Source organism: Scyliorhinus canicula, chromosome 6 (assembly GCF_902713615.1).
Source record: "Scyliorhinus canicula chromosome 6, sScyCan1.1, whole genome shotgun sequence".
Lineage (NCBI taxonomy): Eukaryota > Metazoa > Chordata > Chondrichthyes > Carcharhiniformes > Scyliorhinidae > Scyliorhinus > Scyliorhinus canicula.
Genome location: NC_052151.1, coordinates 43,164,569 through 43,185,367, shown reverse-complemented (window position 1 = coordinate 43,185,367; position 20,799 = coordinate 43,164,569). Strand labels below are relative to the sequence as shown.

The 20,799-nt window shown below is 48.1% G+C and overlaps 1 protein-coding gene across 1 annotated transcript in view; it reads left to right on the top strand.

Moving 5' to 3' along the window:
- crybg1a (crystallin beta-gamma domain containing 1a) overlaps positions 1-20,799 on the top strand; it is a 114,301-nt gene that overhangs the window by 28,932 nt on the left and 64,570 nt on the right. The window contains exons 6-8 of the mRNA XM_038799243.1: positions 3,552-3,691; positions 15,072-15,198; positions 17,893-17,928. Of these exons, the coding sequence (XP_038655171.1) occupies positions 3,552-3,691; positions 15,072-15,198; positions 17,893-17,928 (303 nt within the window). The remainder of the gene's footprint in view (positions 1-3,551; positions 3,692-15,071; positions 15,199-17,892; positions 17,929-20,799) is intronic.

Genomic DNA, 20,799 nt, shown 5'->3' with positions numbered 1-20,799 from the left:
AATTTTGTAGCTGCTCTATCCACGCGCCACCTGGATGCCCAGATACCTGAAACTCACCCCCCTGCCTTAAACGGCAGCTCGCCCAATCCCCTCTCCTGCCCCCTCGCCTGGATTGGAAAGACCTCACTCTTCCCATGTTTAACTTATGCTCAGAAAACGGGCCGAATTCCACCAAAATATCCATGATCCCTCTAATACTTTCCAATGGGTTCGATATGTAAAGCAACATAGCGAGACCCTGCACTTCACCCCCTCCCACACTATACCTTTCCAACCCCATGATGCTGTAAGCGCCATTGCCAATGGCTCTATCGCCAAGGCAAAGAGCAACAGGGAGAGTGGGCACCCCTGCAGCCTAAAGTACCCCAAACTCAGCCGGTTCGTCCTTACACTCACTGCTGGCACCTGATACAACAACCCTATCCAATCCACAAACCCCTGTCCGAATCCGAACCACCCCAGTATCTCCCACAAATATTCCCATTCTACCCAATCAAAGGTCTTCTTTGTGTCTATAGCGACCACCACCTCCACATTCCATTCCTTTGAGGGCATCATTATAATGTTCAACAGACGCCTAACATTAGTCAACAGATGCCTCCCCTTTACAAACCCCGTCTGGTCTTCCCTTATCACCCCCGGCACACAGTCCTGAAACGCGAGGCCAAGATCTTTGCCAACAACTTGGCGTCTACATTCAGCAGTGATATTGGGAGGTAGGACCCACGCTACTCCGTATCCTTATCCTTCTTCAAAATTAAAGATATTGAGGCCTACGATAACATGGGGGCGAGCACCTCCTTCTCCCTCGTCTCATTGAATGTCCTTACCTGCAGGGGCCCCAGGTCGCCCAAAAGTATTTTATGAAAGTCCACCTGGAAGCCATCTGGGCCCGGAGCTTGCCCTGCCAGCTTCGCCCACATACCCTCCATCACCTCCACCGGTCCAATGGGTGCTCCCAATCCCTCTACCAGGTCCTCCTCAACTTTGAGGAAATCTAAACCATCCAGGAAATCCCCCCCCCCCCCCCCCCCCCCCCCCCCCAAAAGGTTGGGGGCTCTGATTCATAAAGTCTCCTGTACTTCAACTCTTCCAATCTCCCTTTCCACCTCTTGCTTCCTGAGTTGGTGGTCCAGCATCCTACTCGCCTTCTCCCCGTACTCATACACTGCACCTCTGGCCCTCCGCACCTGCCCTACTGCCTTCCCTATGGACACCAGCCCAAACTCCATCTGAAGCTTCTGCCGCTGCTTCAATAATTCTGCATCCGGGGCTTCGGAATACCTCCTGTCCACCTGCAGAATCTCGCCCATTAACCTTGCCAACTCTGCTCGCTCCTCCTTCTCCCTGTGTGCCCGGATTGGTATGAAATCCCCCCCTAACCACTGCCTTGAGCGTGTCCCACAGCGTGGCGGCCGAGACCTCACCTGTATCATTTAATTCCACATACCCCCGGATGGCAGACCTCACCCGCTCATACAACTCCTCATCCGCTAACAACCCTAACCCCCCAATCCACTTGCAAGTCCACCCAATGTGGTTTGTGGTCTGAAACCACGATCGGCGAGTACCCCGAGTCAACCACCCCCACCAGCAGAGTCTTATTGGATGGATTTGTTTATTGTCACGTGTACCGTGGTACAGAGAAAAGCATTTTTCTGTGACAGCTCAAGCAGATCATTAAGTACATGAAAAGAAAAGGAAATACATAATAGGGCAACACAATGTACACAATGTAAATACATAGACACTGACATCGGGTGAAGCATACAGAGGTGTAGTATTAATCAGGTCAGTTCATAAGAGGGTTGTAGGAGTTTGGTAACAGCGGGGACGAAGCTGTTTTTGAGTCTGCTCGTGCGTATTCTCAGATTTTTGTATCTCCTGCCCGATGGAAGAAGTTGGAAGAGTGAGTAAGCCGGATGGGATGGGTTGTTGATTGTGCTGCCCGCATTCCCAAGGCAGCGGGAGGTGTAGATAGTGTCAGTGGATGGTTGGCAGGTTCGTTTGATGGACTGGGTTGTGTTCACGACTCTCTGAAGTTTCTTGCGGTCTTGGGCTGAGCAGTTACCATACCAGGTTGTGATGCAGCCAGATAGGATCCTTTCTACAGTGCATCTGTAAAAGTTAGTACATGTGGACATGCCGAATTTCCATAGCTTCCTGAGGAAATAAAGGTGTTGTTGTGCTTTCTTGGTGGTAGCATCGATGTGGGTGGTCCAGGACAGATTTCAGGTGATGTGCACACCAAGGAATTTGAAACTGTCAACCATCTCCACCTCGGCCCGTTGATGCTGACAAGGGTGTGTACAGTACTTTGCTTCCTGAAGTCAATGGCCAGCTCTTTAGTTGTGCTGTCATTGAGGGATAGATTGTTGTCCTTACACTATTCCACTAGGTTCTCTACCTCCCTTCTTTATTCTGACTCGTCGTTGTTCGAGATCCGACCCACTGTGGTCATGTCATCAGTAAATTTATAGATGGAGTTGGAGCCATAGACTTGCCCTATACACCCTATCTGGACATTGAAGATCTAGGCCAGTGATTTTGGGTACCCAGAATTTGTGGCTGCTGTGGGGAGACAGCAGGTCATGTTTTCACTGATTTCAAGTAGCTTTGAGCAGGAAGCAGAATTTCTGTCCTGTACAAAGTTTGTGAAATATTGGAGCATATATCAATTGGTATCCTTGGTAGGGTGTAAAGATGGATGTAAAATACACAGGTCCTTTTGGTCTTGACATTGCAAGGTTTTCAAGACAAAATAAACAAGAAATGTGACATAGATTAAAAGAGAATGAGTGACTACACCATTCTTGATGTTTGCCGTTGCTGAATCTGGTTGGCAGAAGCAAACCCTTAGCTTATTGATTGATCCATTTTGGAGGGGGAGTGGGTGAGGGACGAGGATGGAGGAAGGGAAGAGGAAACGAAAGTAAATCTGAAATTTTAAATCGAAATGAATGGAGAAAGTATAAATCCAGAAACAATCAAATACACGGTTCTATTGTTTTTTTTTCCAAATAGATTCAGAGTACCCAATTCATTGTTTACAATTAAGGGGCAATTTAGCGTGGCCAATCTGCCTACCCTGCACATCTTTGGATTGTGGGGGCGAAACCCACGCAAACACGGGGAGAATGTGCAAACCCCACACGGACAGTGACCCAGAGCCGGGATCGAACCTGGGACCTCGGCGCCGTGAGGCAGTAGTGCTAACCACTGCAGCACCGGGCTGCCCATTCACTGTTCTATTGCACTGCACCATGTTTTCCAGAATTTAATCCTGGAGGAAATAGTCGCAAATCTGCATGAGGCCTAAAGGATCATCTATGAAGTAAAGGTGGCATAAAAATATAAACACCATGATCTCAATTCCAGCAATAATTTATTTATTCGACAGTGGGCGCGTCATCCTGTGGGTGCAGATTATAATAATGCCTGGATTAATGTCAGTATGTTTTGAGACCCTCATATTTTAAAACTTTCTAGTTGAGTATAAAATAATTGCAGAGAAAATAATGGCCTGAAGAGCATGTTTGTTACTTTTTCAGATGTGGAGTTTACCAGAAATAGAATTATGTACAGGACTGCATGGTTTCAAAAGGAAAACAGCATATGTTGATGATGTGGAAGAAGTACAGACATATGGGGTTCCGGAGCCAACATTATCCCTTGAAGTATATTCGGGCGCGTAAGTAGAATGTTTCGATCCTAAACATTTGCATTGTTGAACTTGACAGAAAGTGAATTTCATCTGAATGCCTTTGCCTGCTTTACAATTTTGACTGTAGCTTGGTCTTAAAGCCTGAAATACCCAAAAAGGTTTATGTCGCAATTGCATTGATGTGTGGGATGGATCCTGTTAGTCAATTGCAGAGAAAAGCTTTTTCTGTGCTACATTTGTGAAATAGGAAAAGTAAATATACTAAATATATATATTTCTGTAAATATCTAATTCGCTTTCTAATTGACTAATTTGCCAGATCTGAGAAATTTTGCCCCATATCAGACACTAATTTGCTTATTATAATTATGGTGGTAGTGCAGGCATATAAATCAGGAGTAGGAATAGGCCATTTGGCCCCTTGAGATTGCTCCATTATTCAGCAAGATCATGGCTGATCTGATTGCAGCCTCAACTCCATATTCCGCCTATTCCTGATAACGCTTGACTTCCTTATTAGTCAAGAATCTATCAACCTCTGCCTCAAAAATATTCAGTGACCCGGTCTTAATTGCTGTTTAGTGAAGAGTGTTCCAAAGATTCACAACCCTCTGAGAGAAAAAAATTCTTCTTCACTCTGTCTTTAATGAGAGACTCCTTGGCTGCGATTCTCCATTCTGGAGTTTATTAAGTATTCCCGCCAGCTGAGAATTAGGTCAGATCCCCTAGGAGCGCCCCATTCCATGGCATGCCAGGATCCATGCTGCAGCTGACAGGGGCTAGATCAAAACTCTTGACAGATCCCACACCTCTGAGATCAGAGCGGCTGTGTCCTCTCACGCCTGGTGTGCTTGAGTGTGCCTTGCAATGAGACAGATGGGAAGAGTGTAGGCAGGGGTCGGTCCATGCCAGATGGGGGTGAGGTCTGGCATGTGGGCTGCATTTAAAAGGAGCGCACTAGTGATTAGAGATTAAGTCTGCTTGATTTCATTGAGTTTTGCAAAAGCTTTGTTTCCCCTCTTATCCCCAAAAGCTGCGTCACATCCAGAGAATCCCTACAGTGCAGAAGGAGGCCATTCAGCCCATCAAGACTGCATCGATCCTCTGAACGAGCACCCTACCTAGGCTCACCATCCCACCCTTTCCCCGTAACCCCACCTAACCTGCACACCGTTGGACTGTGGGAGGAAACCGGAGCACCCACAGGAAACCCACGCTTACACAGGACGAACATGCAATCTCCACACAGACAGTCATCCAAGGCTGGAATTGAACCCTGGCTCTGTGAGGCAGCAGTGCCAAGCACTATGCTACTGTGCTGCACCCCCACCCCCGAGTTCATAGCCTTCACTAATTTATCCAAATTCAATGCTTTCTCATTTCTGATACAAATTATTTCTGTGAAGGAACAAAAATTCGAGTATTTCCTAAATGGAAAAAAAATTGAAAGTGTAGATGTACAAAGGGACCTGGGAGGCATTTTCTAGAAGTCACTGAAGCCTAGCATGCAGGTGATAGTTCAGCAACTTGCTTTTCATTAAAATGAATGAACAGAAAATCATGGGGTCTTCATAAAATCTGTCTAATAAACTCATGCGTTTGATCCGTTTCCTTGGAATGTCTTATCCTTCTTTACAAAAATGACAATCTCCGATAATGATTGCTGAATATTTTGCTTGTTCTTAGTTCTTGCTCATTTTAAGAGATTGTAGTAATCCACGGGAGGCAGGAGTTCCGTCACCACACCAATATTTATTTACAATAACGATATTACAGGAGCAGCTACAAACAGTGCTGCTAGCAGTCCAGTCAACTTAAGACTGGCTCACAAAGCCTACACAGGTGCTTATATGGGCCCCCTCAATGAGCTATCATTGAGGGAGCCCATACTCCAATTGGCCAACCAATAAAGCCAATTGGAGTTCATTACAGAGATCAAACTGAGATTCCACAACAGTTACCACAACAATGTAATCCATTGCAACAGAGCTGACTCTTATTCCTTTTCAACTGATAGATAAAAGAATCTGGAGCTTTGATTTTGCTTTCGTCAGGACAAACAGCTTAGATTTTTGGCTTTGCTGATTGGTACACAGTAACTTTGCTATATCTTTGGATATTGAGACTTTTCCAATGTTAACCCATTAAAGTCAGTTGTGTAATTTTGTGCCAGTGATCGACCATGATATTGTCATATGGTAATGATAAGAAGTGGGGCGATTTTTGAGCCCACATTAGCAGTGAGCGGCAACGGCGACGCGGGTGGAAAACCCGGCGCAAATCGGACATCAGTAGTGTTTTCCAATTTTCGCCGGTGGCTTAATGTGAAAAGCACCATGGAAGGCAGGAACCTCATTTTACTACATCATAATATCAATACTGATCCCTGCCGCTGGGACATCCCCCTTCCCTCAGTCAATATCATTGACATAACAACACACCAGCGCAATTTACAACAGTTGAATGAAAGCAGGAATCTGGTGATCAGCTGGTTTAGCACAGTGGGCTAAACAGCTGGTTTGTAATGCAGAACACTGCCAGCAACGCGGGTTCAATTCCCGTACTGGCCTCCCCGAACAGGCGCCGGAATGTGGTGACTAGGGGCTTTTCACAGTAACTTCATTGAAGTCTACTTGTGACAATAAGCGATTATTATTATTATCTCGCCTCTGAAGGGGATATCAGAGATGAGCGCTCAGGTTCGCATTACCTCCGGGGTGCCAGTCGCAGCGGGGCAGTGGAGAGGACATTGGGGGACCCAGATAAGTTCAACCCGGGGCTGGGGTTCAACATCAGCATCTCGGGAGTTGGGGGGTGTAATTCACAGGCCTTAGCAGCCTTTCATATGTGTGAGCCTCTAGGTTTGAAGGGGTCTGGTTTCTGGTTTGCAAGCATCGCTTCCTGTGTCCTCTTTGCTGGGCTTGTGGCAATATCACCGCTGAAGGATTGCCCTTCAAGAGTGGCAGCTGAAAAGTTGGTGGCAGCAGGTGAATCCATAAGGTCAGCACTGGGGGCGGCCCTGATATTCTCGGGTGGGGTCCCATGAAGCGCCAGGCTGCATGGGCGGAGTGGGGAACTTGGACAACTGGTGTTTTCCAGGTTCATGAGGCCTGAAGGCCCTCACAGGAGGGAGGAAGACTACAGTAAGAATAAACAAGGGCACGGTAGGACAGTGGTTAGAACTTTTGCTTCACGGCGCCAGGGACCTGGGTTCAATTCCCGGGGCTGGTGAAGTACCGCGCAGGCGGGAGCGGCAGAGGCGCAGTTGCCAATGCCCCCAGATTGGTGCCCTTATATGAAGCCGCCTCCATAAGCACCCATGCCGACCCCTCCCCCACCACCCACCCTGATATATTTTGAGTTTATTAACAACTCCATATCAACAATTTGTTAAAAATATCCTCAGCAGATCAAAAACAAAACCACCAGCTTTCAAGCCAGCACACGGCCACCCCCTCCCTCCCCCCACTCCCCTCCCCCCCCCCTGTTCTCCTCCCCCCATTCCCCTCCCTCTCCCCCCTAAATCCCCCCTCCCTCCCAAATCCCCCCCCACCTCCCCTCCCCCGCCCCACATCGGCAGAAAGGCGCCCAAATGAGCAGCCTCCGGAAAAGAACACACTGATGCACGGCACAGTGTAAGAGAGAGAGGCAGAACACACCTCCCCTCCTCAGAGGGGACACAGGTCAACCCCAAAATAGTTCCATTAAACAAAAGCAACCATGCCGACCCCTCCCCCACCACCCACCCTGATATATTTTGAGTTTATTAACAACTCCATATCAACAATTTGTTAATAATATCCTCAGCAGATCAAAAACAAAACCACCAGCTTTCAAGCCTACATACGGCCACCATCCCACCCCAAAGCACCAAAAGAGCAGCACAGGAGACTGGGAAAGGACACATCGATGCAGGTCATAGAGAGGGAGAGAGAGAGAACTCCCCTCCCAAGGGGGGCCACAGCTCAACCCAGAAAACTGCTCCATTACACAAGAAATCAAAACAAAATAGAGGGTAACCGCCAAAAAAAGCCTCGACCCAAAGCCCAACAAACAATCAAGAAAGAGACAAAGTCGCCAGCACTAAAGCCAGCGCACGATCCGCCAACCCCTTGACGGCTCCAGCAATGGCCCCATGTCAGTAGAAAGGTGCCCACAAGCAACCCAGTCCACCGGAAAAGGGCAGGCAGAACACCTGAGAGAGGACACACCCCTCCCCCTCACAGCACCGGCAGCATCCCTGAACCCCCAGTACACAGAAGCATGAGGGGCCGCAATGGGCGAGCACCCAGCCGCTAGGCACAAAAAAAATAAACAACAAGAATACAATAACAAAAATACAATTCCTCAACAGTAAAACAAAAACCAATATCAGCACAAAGAATTACATAGTCAATCAGGCTGCCATCCTGACGCTCCCACAGTACCGGCATCCGGTCTTCTGACACTATCCAGTCCAAAGACTGCAAAAGCGAGTTATTTCTCTTCCGCCTTCAGCCCGGCAGCAGACAAACCAAAATCCTCCCCTTGCTTCACTCCAAGCCGACAAGCAGAAAGGCAGCCATTAACAGATACAAGTCCCAGGTGTGGCAACTATAGGCAGGCAGGTACTCTCCTCTGCTAGCAACTTGCAGCAACAGGATCCTCTTCCCTGCCATCCAACCAGTAATAGCATTGTTCTCCCTTGCCTCAGTCCAAGTTTCAAGGTCCGAAAAAGGCAGCCAGCATACAGAATAAAACACCAGCTCCAGACACAGGGTCAGAGTCAGAAACAGGAGTTCAGAGAGCGCACAGCCTGCAGCCCCAGAGAGCTGTGGGAATGAGGGTGTCCTCTGAGGATGAGGTTGACATGCTAATTGCCGCCTTCCACAGACACCAGGTGTGCCTTACTTGCCACAAAGGGAAACCAGTTACCTAATCAGTTCCCTGAACCTTCCTTGATGAATATAATCAGCGTTGCAATGCATGAGAATGTCACTGATTGGCATCCAATTTGTAACCTTTGAAGCCTAGCCCCCATGCGATTAAATTCCAAGACATACAGACATCTACCTAACAGAGAGGTGCTACAAATGTAGCCCCCAATGCAAGGATTTATGGTGAAGTCACTCATCAGTTAGCCCCTTCAAGGGATGATAGGAGGGCAGCATCTTGTTCTCCCATGGGGGTCGAACGCAGGTCTATTGAATGGACTCAGCTGCCGGCCGAGGCTCTCAAGGATCAAAGTTCTTCATTCAGGTGGAGGTAAGGAGTGGGCACTATCGATGTGCTGCTGCACATAGCCAGGAACAGCGCCCTGCAGAGGGCGAGGCAGGGCCTGTTGCTCTTCCGGGAGCATGGCCACAGATGGCAGAGCCTCGAAGGAGGCACTACTGCCCGTGGGTATACCGGCGCAGAACATCCTACCTTCTGATGTCAGAGATCCAGTGCTGAAGAAGACTTTTTTTGTCCCGGGGATGGTGAAACAACAGGACCAGGTGATGCAAGCATTTTCACCACTTGGACTGGGAGGTCACCCATTGTCTGTGGCCCTGAAAGTTACTGCCGCTCTGACCTTCTATACCAGCGGCTCATTTCAAGGCTGCATGGATAACCTGTACAGCATATCCCAGTCAGCACCCAAGTGACTCTGCGCTCCCCACTGGGGCATGGGGCATTTTTGAACTGCAAGGGATTCCACTTCTCAATGTCCACATCGTCTGTAACCACACAATGCCCACCATGCAAGTGTGTGCTCGTTTCCCAGGGAGCGTCCATGATAGTTACATCTTGGGGTGTTTGCAAATCACAACCATTTTTGAGGGAGAGCAGCGGCTGGAGGGATGCCTCCTTGGGGACAAAGGGTACCCAGTCAGGAAATAGCTGATAGCGCCAGTGTGGAAGCTGCAAACACCTGTTGAGACTCGCTATAATGAGACTCGTGCTTCAATGTGTGCACTGGTTGGGCAGGTGATTGGACTGCTCAAATGCGCTGCCGGTGCCTGGACCGGTCAGGGACGGACCCCTCCTATACAGCCCCCAGAAGGTGCCCCATATCATAGTGTTCTGCTGCTCTCTGCACTGCATCGGAGAGAGCAGATAGACCAGAAGGAGATGGAAGAGAGCTACCTCTACTAGGGTGAGGAGGATGTCGAGGAGAGCGGTGAAGGGCAACCCACGGACGAGGAAGAGGAAGAAACTTGGGCGTTTGCCACGGCTCATTTGGGGCACAGGGCTAGGGACACACTCATTGACTCTAGATTTGGCGACGTCCAGGGCTTGATTGTGAAGACGTCTCCCACCATGCGGTCTAACATCCACTCACTGCTGAGGAGCCTGTGGGAGATCTTTGTGGTGGTGGCTACATTCATGGGCAGGACGCTAAAGTGATTGGCTGGACGCTGTAGGACAATGATAATGACTTGCGTGAGGACAGAACGTGATCCTCTAATCCTCAGCAAAATGTCTGACTCTTGCCTGACAGAGAAATGAACTCGACCTGCCAATGTACAGGCTTATCATGGGACCCAGAGATGCAGAATGACAAATCCCAGCTATTACTGCCTCCTCCAAAGTCAAGGGTCCTGGTGTTTCTTTCTTCCTATACGAGGTGGACAGGATCTCAACACGTTATCATTAGGCATCCTCATCACTAGAGAATACTGTCAGACATGAGAGGCCTGAGCATTGCCATTGGGGTGGTGGTGAACCTTCCATGGATGGAGGGTTTGGGGGTGGGACTGGGGACCTGTGCCAGCAGCAGCGGGTCTTTACTGCTTCGTCAGTGTGGGAGAGACGTAGCGCTGCCATTCACACACTCCACAGGGATGAAGCTCCGAGTGTGCGCGGGACTTGTCGAGCATGGCACTGTGACATGACAGCATGGAGGATCGGTATGCTGAACAAAGTGATTTTTAAGACAAGTGCGATATTAAAATGGTGACTTATCTCTACTGGCGCCGAGACTCATTCATGCCCACTAGGCGCCTATAGTTTCTCACTCTTTTTCACCCTTCTGCTACATAGAACATAGAACATAGAACAGTACAGCACAGAACAGGCCCTTCGGCCCTCGATGTTGTGCCGAGCAATGATCACCCTACTTAAACCCACGTAACCCGTATACCCGTAACCCAACAATCCCCCCATTAACCTTACACTACGGGCAATTTAGCATGGCCAATCCACCTAACCCGCACATCTTTGGACTGTGGGAGGAAACCGGAGCACCCGGAGGAAACCCACGCACACACGGGGAGGACGTGCAGACTCCACACAGACAGTGACCCAGCCGGGAATCGAACCTGGGACCCTGGAGCTGTGACATCTAGGCATATCTCCAGGATCCACAACTGAGGTTCAGGAGGCCTGCTGCCTTCCGCCCCATGTTGCCTGAGACGGTCTTGGCGGGCGTCCTCTGGGGGGGGCCTGGACCTTTGAGGCCCAGGCCTACTTCCAGGCTTCATGGGAGTTGCAGTGCTTGCCTCGTCGGTGTTCTGGGCTGGAGGTGTGTTGACACAGGGAGGAGGGTGTGAGACGGGTTCCCTGGGTTGCAGGCCCCAGCTGTGCTTCTGGCGATTCTCTTCTCTTCGGTTTCCCCAGGGCCCCTGAGGTCCTCCAGGAGATGGTGGGACAGCTGGAGTGAGATGCAGAAGCCCCACCATTCCCTGTCACTGACAATCTTGGATTCCTACTAGTGCCTGCACCATGCAGTTGAAGCCCTGCATCTGGAGTTCATGCCCTCAGCCGTAGAGCTCATGAGCTGAATCATGGAGTGGTCAGCCCCCACCACGGCGTGCATGTCCTTTAAAAAATTTATTCTTGGGACTTGGGCATCACTGGCTTGGCCAGCATTTATTGCACATCCCTGAGAGCATTTAAGAATCAACCACATTGGGGCTGTTTAGCACAGGGCTAAATCGCTGGCTTTGAAAGCAGAACAAGGCAGGCCAGCAGCACGGTTCGATTCCCGTAACAGCCTCCCCGAACAGGCGCCGGAATGTGGCGACTAGGGGCTTTTCACAGTAACTTCATTTGAAGCCTACTTGTGACAATAAGCAATTTACATTTACATTGCTGTGGATCTGAAGTCACATGTAAGCCAGATCAGGTAAGGCCAACAAATTTCTTTCCCTAAGGACATTAGTGAACCTGATGGGTTTTTACGATGATCAACAATCATCCTGCGCAACAGGTGGCACATTGGTTAGCACTGCTGCCTCAAGGCACTGAGGACCAGGGTTCGATCCTGGCCCCGGGTCACTGTCCGTGTGGAGTTTGCACATTCTCCCCGTGTCTGCATGGGTCTCACACCCACAACCCAAAAAAATGTGCCCAGAAACTGGCCATGCTAAATTACCCCTTAAGTTGGAGAAAAAATAATTTGATACTTGTGTCCGAGATGTCTCCCTTGGAGCTGCTGTGGTCTGTGCTCTCCAGAGGGCACAAGGATGGTCCGGGCTGGCCAACTGATTAACCTGCAAGGGAAGGGAGCTGACATTAGTGCGTCACAGGGGATGATGTCTTTTTGGGAAATATTTAATCTTCATTTCATTTCCTAATGTGAAAAGCATTATTTCAAATTTAGTGCAGTTAGTGGTTTGACTCTGATATTTTACTTTGGCCTATTTTTTCCTGCGGCCTAACCTCGCTCTTATTCAATTAATTCGTTATTTTTGTGTTGAGTGCCAATATTTTCTCTTTGTTTCTGGTGTTCGGTAATTTGAGTGTTTGCTTTCATTCGTCCAGGGATAGTTTATGTAGAGCAGATGTCAGGTAGGATGTTTTTGGCTTACCAATGGCTCACACCCGCCATGGCTTTCCCAGAAACCTTGTTGACAATGGCGAGACCAGAAGATCCCACCGCCGGCCACTGGCAGGTTGCCCTCTGCCGCTTCAGAACACACCACGTTCACCTGAGGAAGGAGCAGTGCTCCGAAACCTAGTGATTTGAAACAAACCTGTTGGAAATTAACCTGGTGTTGTAAGACTTCTTACTCTGCTCACCCCAGTCCAATGCTGGCATCTCCACATCCCGGTAAAGGAAGCCATAGATATTTGTGCTGCAGCACTATATTATGGTTTTCTATATCAAGGTTTAGCTCAGTTGGCTGGACAGCTGATTTGTGATGCAGGGTGAGGTCAACAGCGCGGGTTCAACGCCCATAACGGCTGAGGTTATTCATGAAGACCCCGCCTTCTCAGCCTTGTCCCTCCTCTGGGGTATGGTGATCCCTCAGGTTAAATTACCACCAGTCAGCTCTCTCCCTCAAAGGGGAAAGCAGCCTATGGTCATGTGGCTCTATAGAGACTTTACTTTTACTATGGTGATCCACACCCTACCACCGTTGCATGAATCAGTATTAATCAAACTTATGAACTTGGCATCTCACGTAGTTGAGTTCAGTTTTAACAAAACCTTGTATGCCCAAATATGGGATTGCTATGGGATACCCTCTAGGCCCAACTCTCACACATCCTTTGGATTCCATAGGAAATGTGTCTTTGATAGAATGACAACTAACCTCCCCTACCCCTTGCATATTTCTGATCTGTGGATGATAACTTTGCTATATTTCAATTTGCAGCTGTACATAATAATTTCCTTACATGGCTTAATTGTCTCCAACCTGCCCTCAAAATCACCTTTGAAATGGAGCTGTTAAATTAACTCCCTTTCCTTGATGTACTAGTTGAGAAATCTGCCAGGTGGTTACGTGCCACAGTCTATCACAAGCCTACCTGCACTGGTCAATATATGCATTGCGATTCTTACAGTTCCATACGCTATAAGATTGACATTATAGCCTCCTTCTGCACTGTATGTTCTATGTTCTATGTATTCGCAACCTCGTAAGCCATGCAATCTTGATGCTGAAATAGGGCGCATCAAAAGTATCCTATTGGATAATAGCTACGCTGATCAAATTATTTTGTAATATATCACAAAAACTCAAGAATGGGCCTAAGGCTGTCACCTTTAGCCCTGAAAAGTGCCCAGTCTATCTCAGATTACCCTGGAAGAAAGGTATCTCAAAGATTTGAGCATATGTTTCATGCTGCTACGATGCAGTGGCAACGAGAGTGGTATTCGCCACTAACAGGATGCTCCTGCCAAACCAAAAAGACTTTCTGCTGATCACACAAGTTAGTAATGTGGATTATGAATTTCAATGCCAGTGTGATGCATGCACTGGAAACTATGGGCGGGATTTACCTGCTGTTCATGCCAACAGAAAATTTAGGTTTCTCGCAGGCACACGGGTTTCCCGGTGACAAGGAATGCTGTCACTGGGAAATCCCATTGACAATGGCGGGGTCGGTTAATCCTGCTGGTGGGCCGCCTCCACCACTGAAAAACACATGGCTGGGTGGTCTCTAAATCCTGCCCTATATATATGTATATATATATATATATATATATATATATATTTATATTTATATATATATATTTATATTAATACACAGGGTCCTGTTCTTTGCAGACTGAAAGAACATGTACATGCATTGAGCCCATTTCAGCTTAACAAAATAAATGATAGCCATTTGCTGGTTCATTCCTCAGGACAATGCCGTGACCAATCAGAGTCTGTTTTAAATTTCTTGGCAGTTATCTGTCAGTCACCATCAATTGGTGCAATCTCCATGGCACTGCCTCTTCCAATCAGAGTTCACTTGCCAACCAATCAGCACCATCTTTTCAAATGGCATAAATTATTGTTCCCTTTACATTTGGGATTCTTGCAAATTGTCCTAATGAGTGTAAGATGAAAAGCTTTGACAAAAATATATCCTTTTTCAGCAATACATAAGGTAGTCACCAAGAAATCTAATAGGGCATTCAGAAGATTAATTTTTACTCAGAAAGTAGTGAGGATATGGAGCTCCACCACATTGAGTGCTTGATATAATTACATGTATTTAATGGGAGACTAGATAACTATATGACTATACTGATAGAGTTAGATGAGGAAAGGTGTTGGAAGACCTCGAGTGGTGAATAAGCATTGGTATAGATTGATTTGGTCGAATTGTCTCATAGAATCAACAGTGCTGAAGGAGGCCATTCAGCCCACCGTGTCTGCACCGGCCCTTGGAAAGAGAAGCCTACTCAAGGCCACACCTCTATCCTATCCCTGTAACCCAGTAGCCCTACTTAAACTTTTTGGACACTAAGGGCAATTTAGCATGCCCAATCCACCTAACCCTTTGGACTGTGGGAGGAAACCCACGCAGACACGGGGAGAACGCTCAGACTCCGTACAGACAGTGACCCAAGCCGGGAGTCGAACCTGGGATCCTGGAGCTGTGAAGCAACTGCTAACCACTGTGCTACTGCGCTGCCTTAATTTGTTGGTTTATCTGCTGTGTGCTCTATGTTACATGAAAGCTGCAGCATAACTCTTACTTGTTGACATTTCTTCCCCAGCTGGCTTTTGTTTGAAGAACCTTTCTATCAAGGAAATTCTTACTTTGTGGAACCTGGTCAGTATCCTTGTCCAGAACATTGGGGTGCAATGGATCCATTCATAGGCTCGCTCAGACCGTTGAAAATGGTAAATACATTTTTTTTGACTGGTATGTGAAAATTGTGTCATTATAGACATTTAAATTCAGCACAATACTGAACTTTTATAATGTGGAGATGCCGGCGTTGGACTGGGGTGAGCACAGTAAGAAGTCCCTTAGGTGTTGTAAGACTTCTTACTGAAATTTTATAAAATAGCTAGATACATGTCTCATCTGTGCTCGTGGTGATTTTGTTTCTTTCATATTTACATTCAAAAGTGTACAAACGTTTCAAAGACTGAGCTGCGACAGCCTTCTGCAAGAATGAACATGTTAATACTTTGATGCTTTTTGATGTCACTTAAAATATGTTTGTCAACGGAATGTCGGCCTTGCCCTGCTATTTTAACACTCGTCCTGTACCACTTCCTACATGCTCTTTGCATTTTTGAGGTGTGAAATGTTAATGCGATTCCTTTTCTATATCTTTGGAAAAGAGTAAACATTTCATCTTATAAAAGGCATAAAGGATAGTACAGCAAAGAGGTGAACAGTCCAATGACATGTCAAACAAACCCTAATCTCTGATGTCAAATATTGATCCCATTCTTTTGTACAATTTTTCAAACGTTCCCTATTTTCTGTAGAATCCATAGAATTCTTAAAATGCAGAATGAGGCCATTCAGTCCATCGAGTGTGCAGCGACCCTCCGAAAGAGCACCCTATCCAGGCTCGCTCCTCTGCCCTATCCCTTTAATCCGCCCTAACAGGCACATCTTTGGACACTAAGGGGCAATTTAGTATGGCCAATCCACCTAACTTGCACATCTTTGGACTTTTGGAGGAAACCGGAGCACCCGGAGGAAACCCACGCAAACACGAGGAGAATGTGCAAATCCATACAGCCAGTTACCCAAGGCAGAATCGACTACGGGTCCTTGGCGCTGTGAAGCTGCAGTGCTATCCACTGTGCCACCATGCTACACTGTGTAAAGTACTTAACATCTAAACTGTACATTAATCCTTTTAGACCACGGATTTAGAGTGAGTGGAAACCTCAGAATTATTAGGTCTCAATTAACCATGTGCTTTTCAGGAACCAGGGATGGAATTCTCCGACCCCCCGCAGGGTTGGGGAATTGCCTGGGGCCGGCGTAAATCCCGCCCCCGCCGTTGCCGGAATTCTCCGCCACCCGGGAATCGGCGGGAGTGGGAATCACGCCCCGCCGATCGGCGTGCCCCCCCGCGACAATCGGCGTGTCCCCCCGCACCGATCAGCATGCCCCCCGCGCCGATCGGCGTGCCCCCCGCTGCTGACAGGCCAATCCTGCCGACGTGGTTGAAACCACCTCTGGTGCCAGCGGGATTGGCGGCGCGAGTGGGCCCCCGGGGTCCTGGGGGGGGGGCACGGGGGGTGATTGGACCCCGGGGGGTGCCCCCACGGTGGCCTGGCCCGCGATTGGGCCCACCGATCGTCGGGCGGGCCAGTGTCGTGGGGGCACTCTTTTTCTTCCGCCGCCGCCACGGCCTCCACCATGGCGGAGGCGGAAGAGACCCCCCTACCGCGCATGCGCTGGTGGTGACGCCAGCAGCCGCTGACGCACCGGCGCATGCACGGACCAGCGAAGGCCTTTCGGCCAGCCCCGATGCCGGCCGGCGGGCACCAAAGGCCGTTGACGCCGGTTTTGGCAGCAGTCGGCGCAGCGGAAACCACTCCAGCGCGGGCCTAGCCCCTAAAGGTGCGGAGAATTCCGCACCTTTTGGGGAGGCCTGACGCCGGAGTGGTTGGCACCACTCCGCTACGCCGGGACATCCCGCCCCGCCGGGTAGGGGAGAATCCCGGCCCAGATTACTTTAATCATATCTCTCCTAAACTTTCTTCTTTGCAGAGTAAACAATCCCAGGTTTGTTAATTTCCGCAAATGACACAGAAGCCAGTTTGCTGGTCCTTTTCTTTACTTTCCCCTGTCCCTGAGTTTACTTTGCTTCAAGTATGGTGACCAGGGCCAGAAGTCTCCAGGTTTCCAGGCGGCGTGGGTGGCTTCAGTGGGAATTCCCAAAAGCAGCAGCGAGAACAGAGAATCCAGCCGCCAGCCGATGGCATGCCACCTCCTGCCGTCGGGAAGCATACGGTTGGGAAGCCGGAGATCCCATCCCATAATTCTACTCAGTATTCCATGTTTGTCTGTTTCAACACCTGTTGTAGTTTCAAACTGACTCCCTGAACTTTATGCTCGAACCTCTACCTTTCCACCACCACCACCACCATTACAGTATAAATCTGCCCCGTTTGTAGTAATCTCTCTAGTTTTGACAAAGAGTCAAAGAACAAAGAACAAAGAAAAGTACAGCGCAGGAGCAGGCCCTTCGGCCCTCCTCACACAAACTCGAAATGTTAGCTCGCTTCTCTCTCCACAGATGCTGTCAGACCTGCTAAGATTGTCCAGTATTTTCTGTTTACTTTTCAGATTCCAGCATCCGCAGTAATTTGCTTTTCTATCTGGTCAGTATCCCTTTCTAGATGTTTGTGATGTGACAGCACCCTGCGTTTGAGTCACTCTAATCATTGAAAATAGTCACAATTCCTTTCCGAGAATTGATTAACTATAGTTAATCTGAATGATGATCATTTACAGTCACATAGGTCTTCTATTTAAGAAAATTAACAAATTTAGATGCCTTTGTACAGTAGGTTGTACTGTTATTATTTTATTAAAGAGATAATAATGTTTTTTTTCAGGGTACATTAAAAGTGGAAATGTTTAAAGACAACAAAGTAAGTGTTATTCTGGCATTACCTTTCAGTGAATAAGATCAACCAAATAAAATTTCTTCTGTAATAATGCTACCTTTATGTCCTGCCTGTGTGCGACAGACTAGGTGGGTACTTTATTATTTTAACTCGGTGAGATTATTTTCTCTCTTCTACTTCTTCATTTAGTGTCGGTATTGATTCATGTTAGGTATAGTTTCTTGAGTAGCAGGGCCCCTCCAGAATATGCTCGGCTATTATTTTCCAATAATGAGTCTGGACAATTGGCAAGCTATTGGACCACATGCAGCATCCTAGCCAGGCACATTTCTATTTTCATCCTGTTTTTACATGTCTGTAAATGCACAGTGTCCACCGATATTGATCAGTAGTGGAAATACTGACCTATTCACCTTATGTCAAAGTACCTGAAATCATTGTAACAATTGCTGACAGTGAAATTCATGGTGGGTATCAAACCTTGAACTTTCTTGATCTATATCCTTTATCATGACAATATAAAGTTAATTTACCCAATGACAAATAAGAATGCTGATTAATTTTATTTTAATCTGAATGAGTATGTGTACGATTATAAGGACCAGAAAGGAGTCCACACCGAGCTGAACAGGTTGAATCAAAAGGGAAAAGGTATAATGCAACAGAACAAGAATACAGAGCAGTTACTCTATTACAGGAGCTACTCACAGTTTGTGGCCCTCTGGTTTTATACATGATGTAGAAGGGGGCGGCCTTCAGTGAGGGGAGTGCTTTGGGAATATCAATTCCCCAGTCTCATCAGTGTCCCATGATCAGCTGAAGGTTTAATTAGTGTCCCATGACATACTTTTTAAAAAAAAAAAAATTTTTATTCAAATTTTCACATTTTCACAAAAAAGAAAACAATAACAGAAAATTCTAATTCTAACCCGTAAATACAAAAGAGAAACAATAAATTAACGCCCGTCATTGGCAAAAAACAGATATTCAACCCAAAACAAAAACAAAGAGACAAACCCCCCCCCAAACAAAAACAAAGAGACAAACCCCCCCCCCCCCCGGGTTGCTGCTGCTGCTGACCTTTTGTTTTTACCGTTCTGCCAGGAGATCTAGGAATGGATGGTTGCCATCTCCTGAAAAACCCCTGCACTGACCCCCTTAGGGCAAATTTCACCCTCTCCAATTTAATAAACCCCGCCATATCGTTGACCCAGGCCTCCACGCTTGGGGGCGTGGCATCCTTCCACTGAAGAACAATACTCCGCCGGGCTACTAGGGACGCGAAGGCCAGAACACCGGCCTCTTTCGCCTCCTGCACTCCCGGCTCCACTGCAACCCCAAATATTGCGAGTCCCCAGCCTGGATTGACCCTGGATCCTACCACCCTCGATACTGTCCTTGCTATCCCCTTCCAAAATTCCACCAGCACTGGGCATGCCAGAACATGTGGACATGGTTTGCTGGGCTCCCTGAGCACCTAATACACCTGTCCTCGGTCCCAAAAAACCGGCTCATCCTTGTCCCGGTCATATGAGCCCTATGCAGTACCTTAAACTGTATGAGGCTAAGCCTCGCACACAAAGAGGAGGAGTTCACCCTTTCTAGGGCATCTGCCCACGACCCCTCCTCAATCTCCTCATCCAGCTCCTCCTCCCATTTACCTTTCAGCTCCTCCACCGAGGCCTCGTCTACCTCCTGCATCACCTGGTACACTTCCGAGATCCTCCCCTCTCCAACCCATACCCCCGAGAGCACCCTGTCCTGGACCCCACGCGGCGGCAGCAGGAGGAATGTCCCATGACATACTTAACCCCAGGTTATGACATGTACCATCTACAAGATGCATTATGGCAACCCACCAAGATCCCTTTGATAGCAACTCCCAAACCTGCAACCTGTACCACCTTGAACTATGAGGGCAGCAGATGTATGGAACAGCACCACCAGCAAGTTCCTTTCCAAGTCAGACACCATCTGGACATGCAACAGCACGGCAGCACAGTGGTTATCACTGTTGCTTCACAGCGCCAGGGACCCGGGTTCAATTCCCGGCTTGGGAGTCTGCACGTTCTCTCCATGTCTGCGTGGATTTCCTCGGGGTGCTCCGGTTTCCTCTCACAGTCCAAAGATGTGCAGGTTTGGTGGATTGGTCACACCAAATTGCCCAGTAGTGTTCAAAAGTTAGGTGGGGTTGCTGGGTTACAGGGATAGGATGGGCTTCGGTAGGGTGCACTTTCAGGGGCCGGTGTAGACTCGATGGGCTGAATGGCCTCCTTCTGCACTGTAAGTTCTATGATCCTATATTGCCGTTCCTTCACTGTCGCTGAGTCAAAATCCTGGAGCACCCTCTTAAAAAGCATTGCATGTGTGTAGCTGCACTGCATGTACTCTAGTGATTCAACAAGATAGCTCACCACCACCTACACCAAGGGAAGGCAGTGGCACAGTGGTGTAGTCACTGGACCAGTAATCCAGAGACACAGGGCAGATGAGAAATTTGAATTCAATAAAAATCTGGAATTGAAAGTCTAATAATGACCATGCTGATTGGTTCACTGAGGTCCTTTAGCGAAGGAAATCTGCCATCCTCACCTAGTCTCGCTTAGGTTTAAGGTCCGTGGGGCATAGTTTAGAGGAGGTGTGCGAGGCAGGTTTTTTACAGAGGGTGGTGAGTGCCTGGAATGCGTTGCCAGGGGAGGTTGTGGTCGCAGATACATTAATGGCGTTCAGAAGGCATCTCGACAAATACATGGATAGGATAGGTATAGAGGGATACGGCACGAGGAAGTGCTGAGGGCTTTGGCCACGGGAGGTATTGTGACCGGTAAAGGCTTGGAGGGCCGAAGGGCCTTTTCCTGTGCTTTATTGTTCTTTGTACATGTGACTCCAGATTCA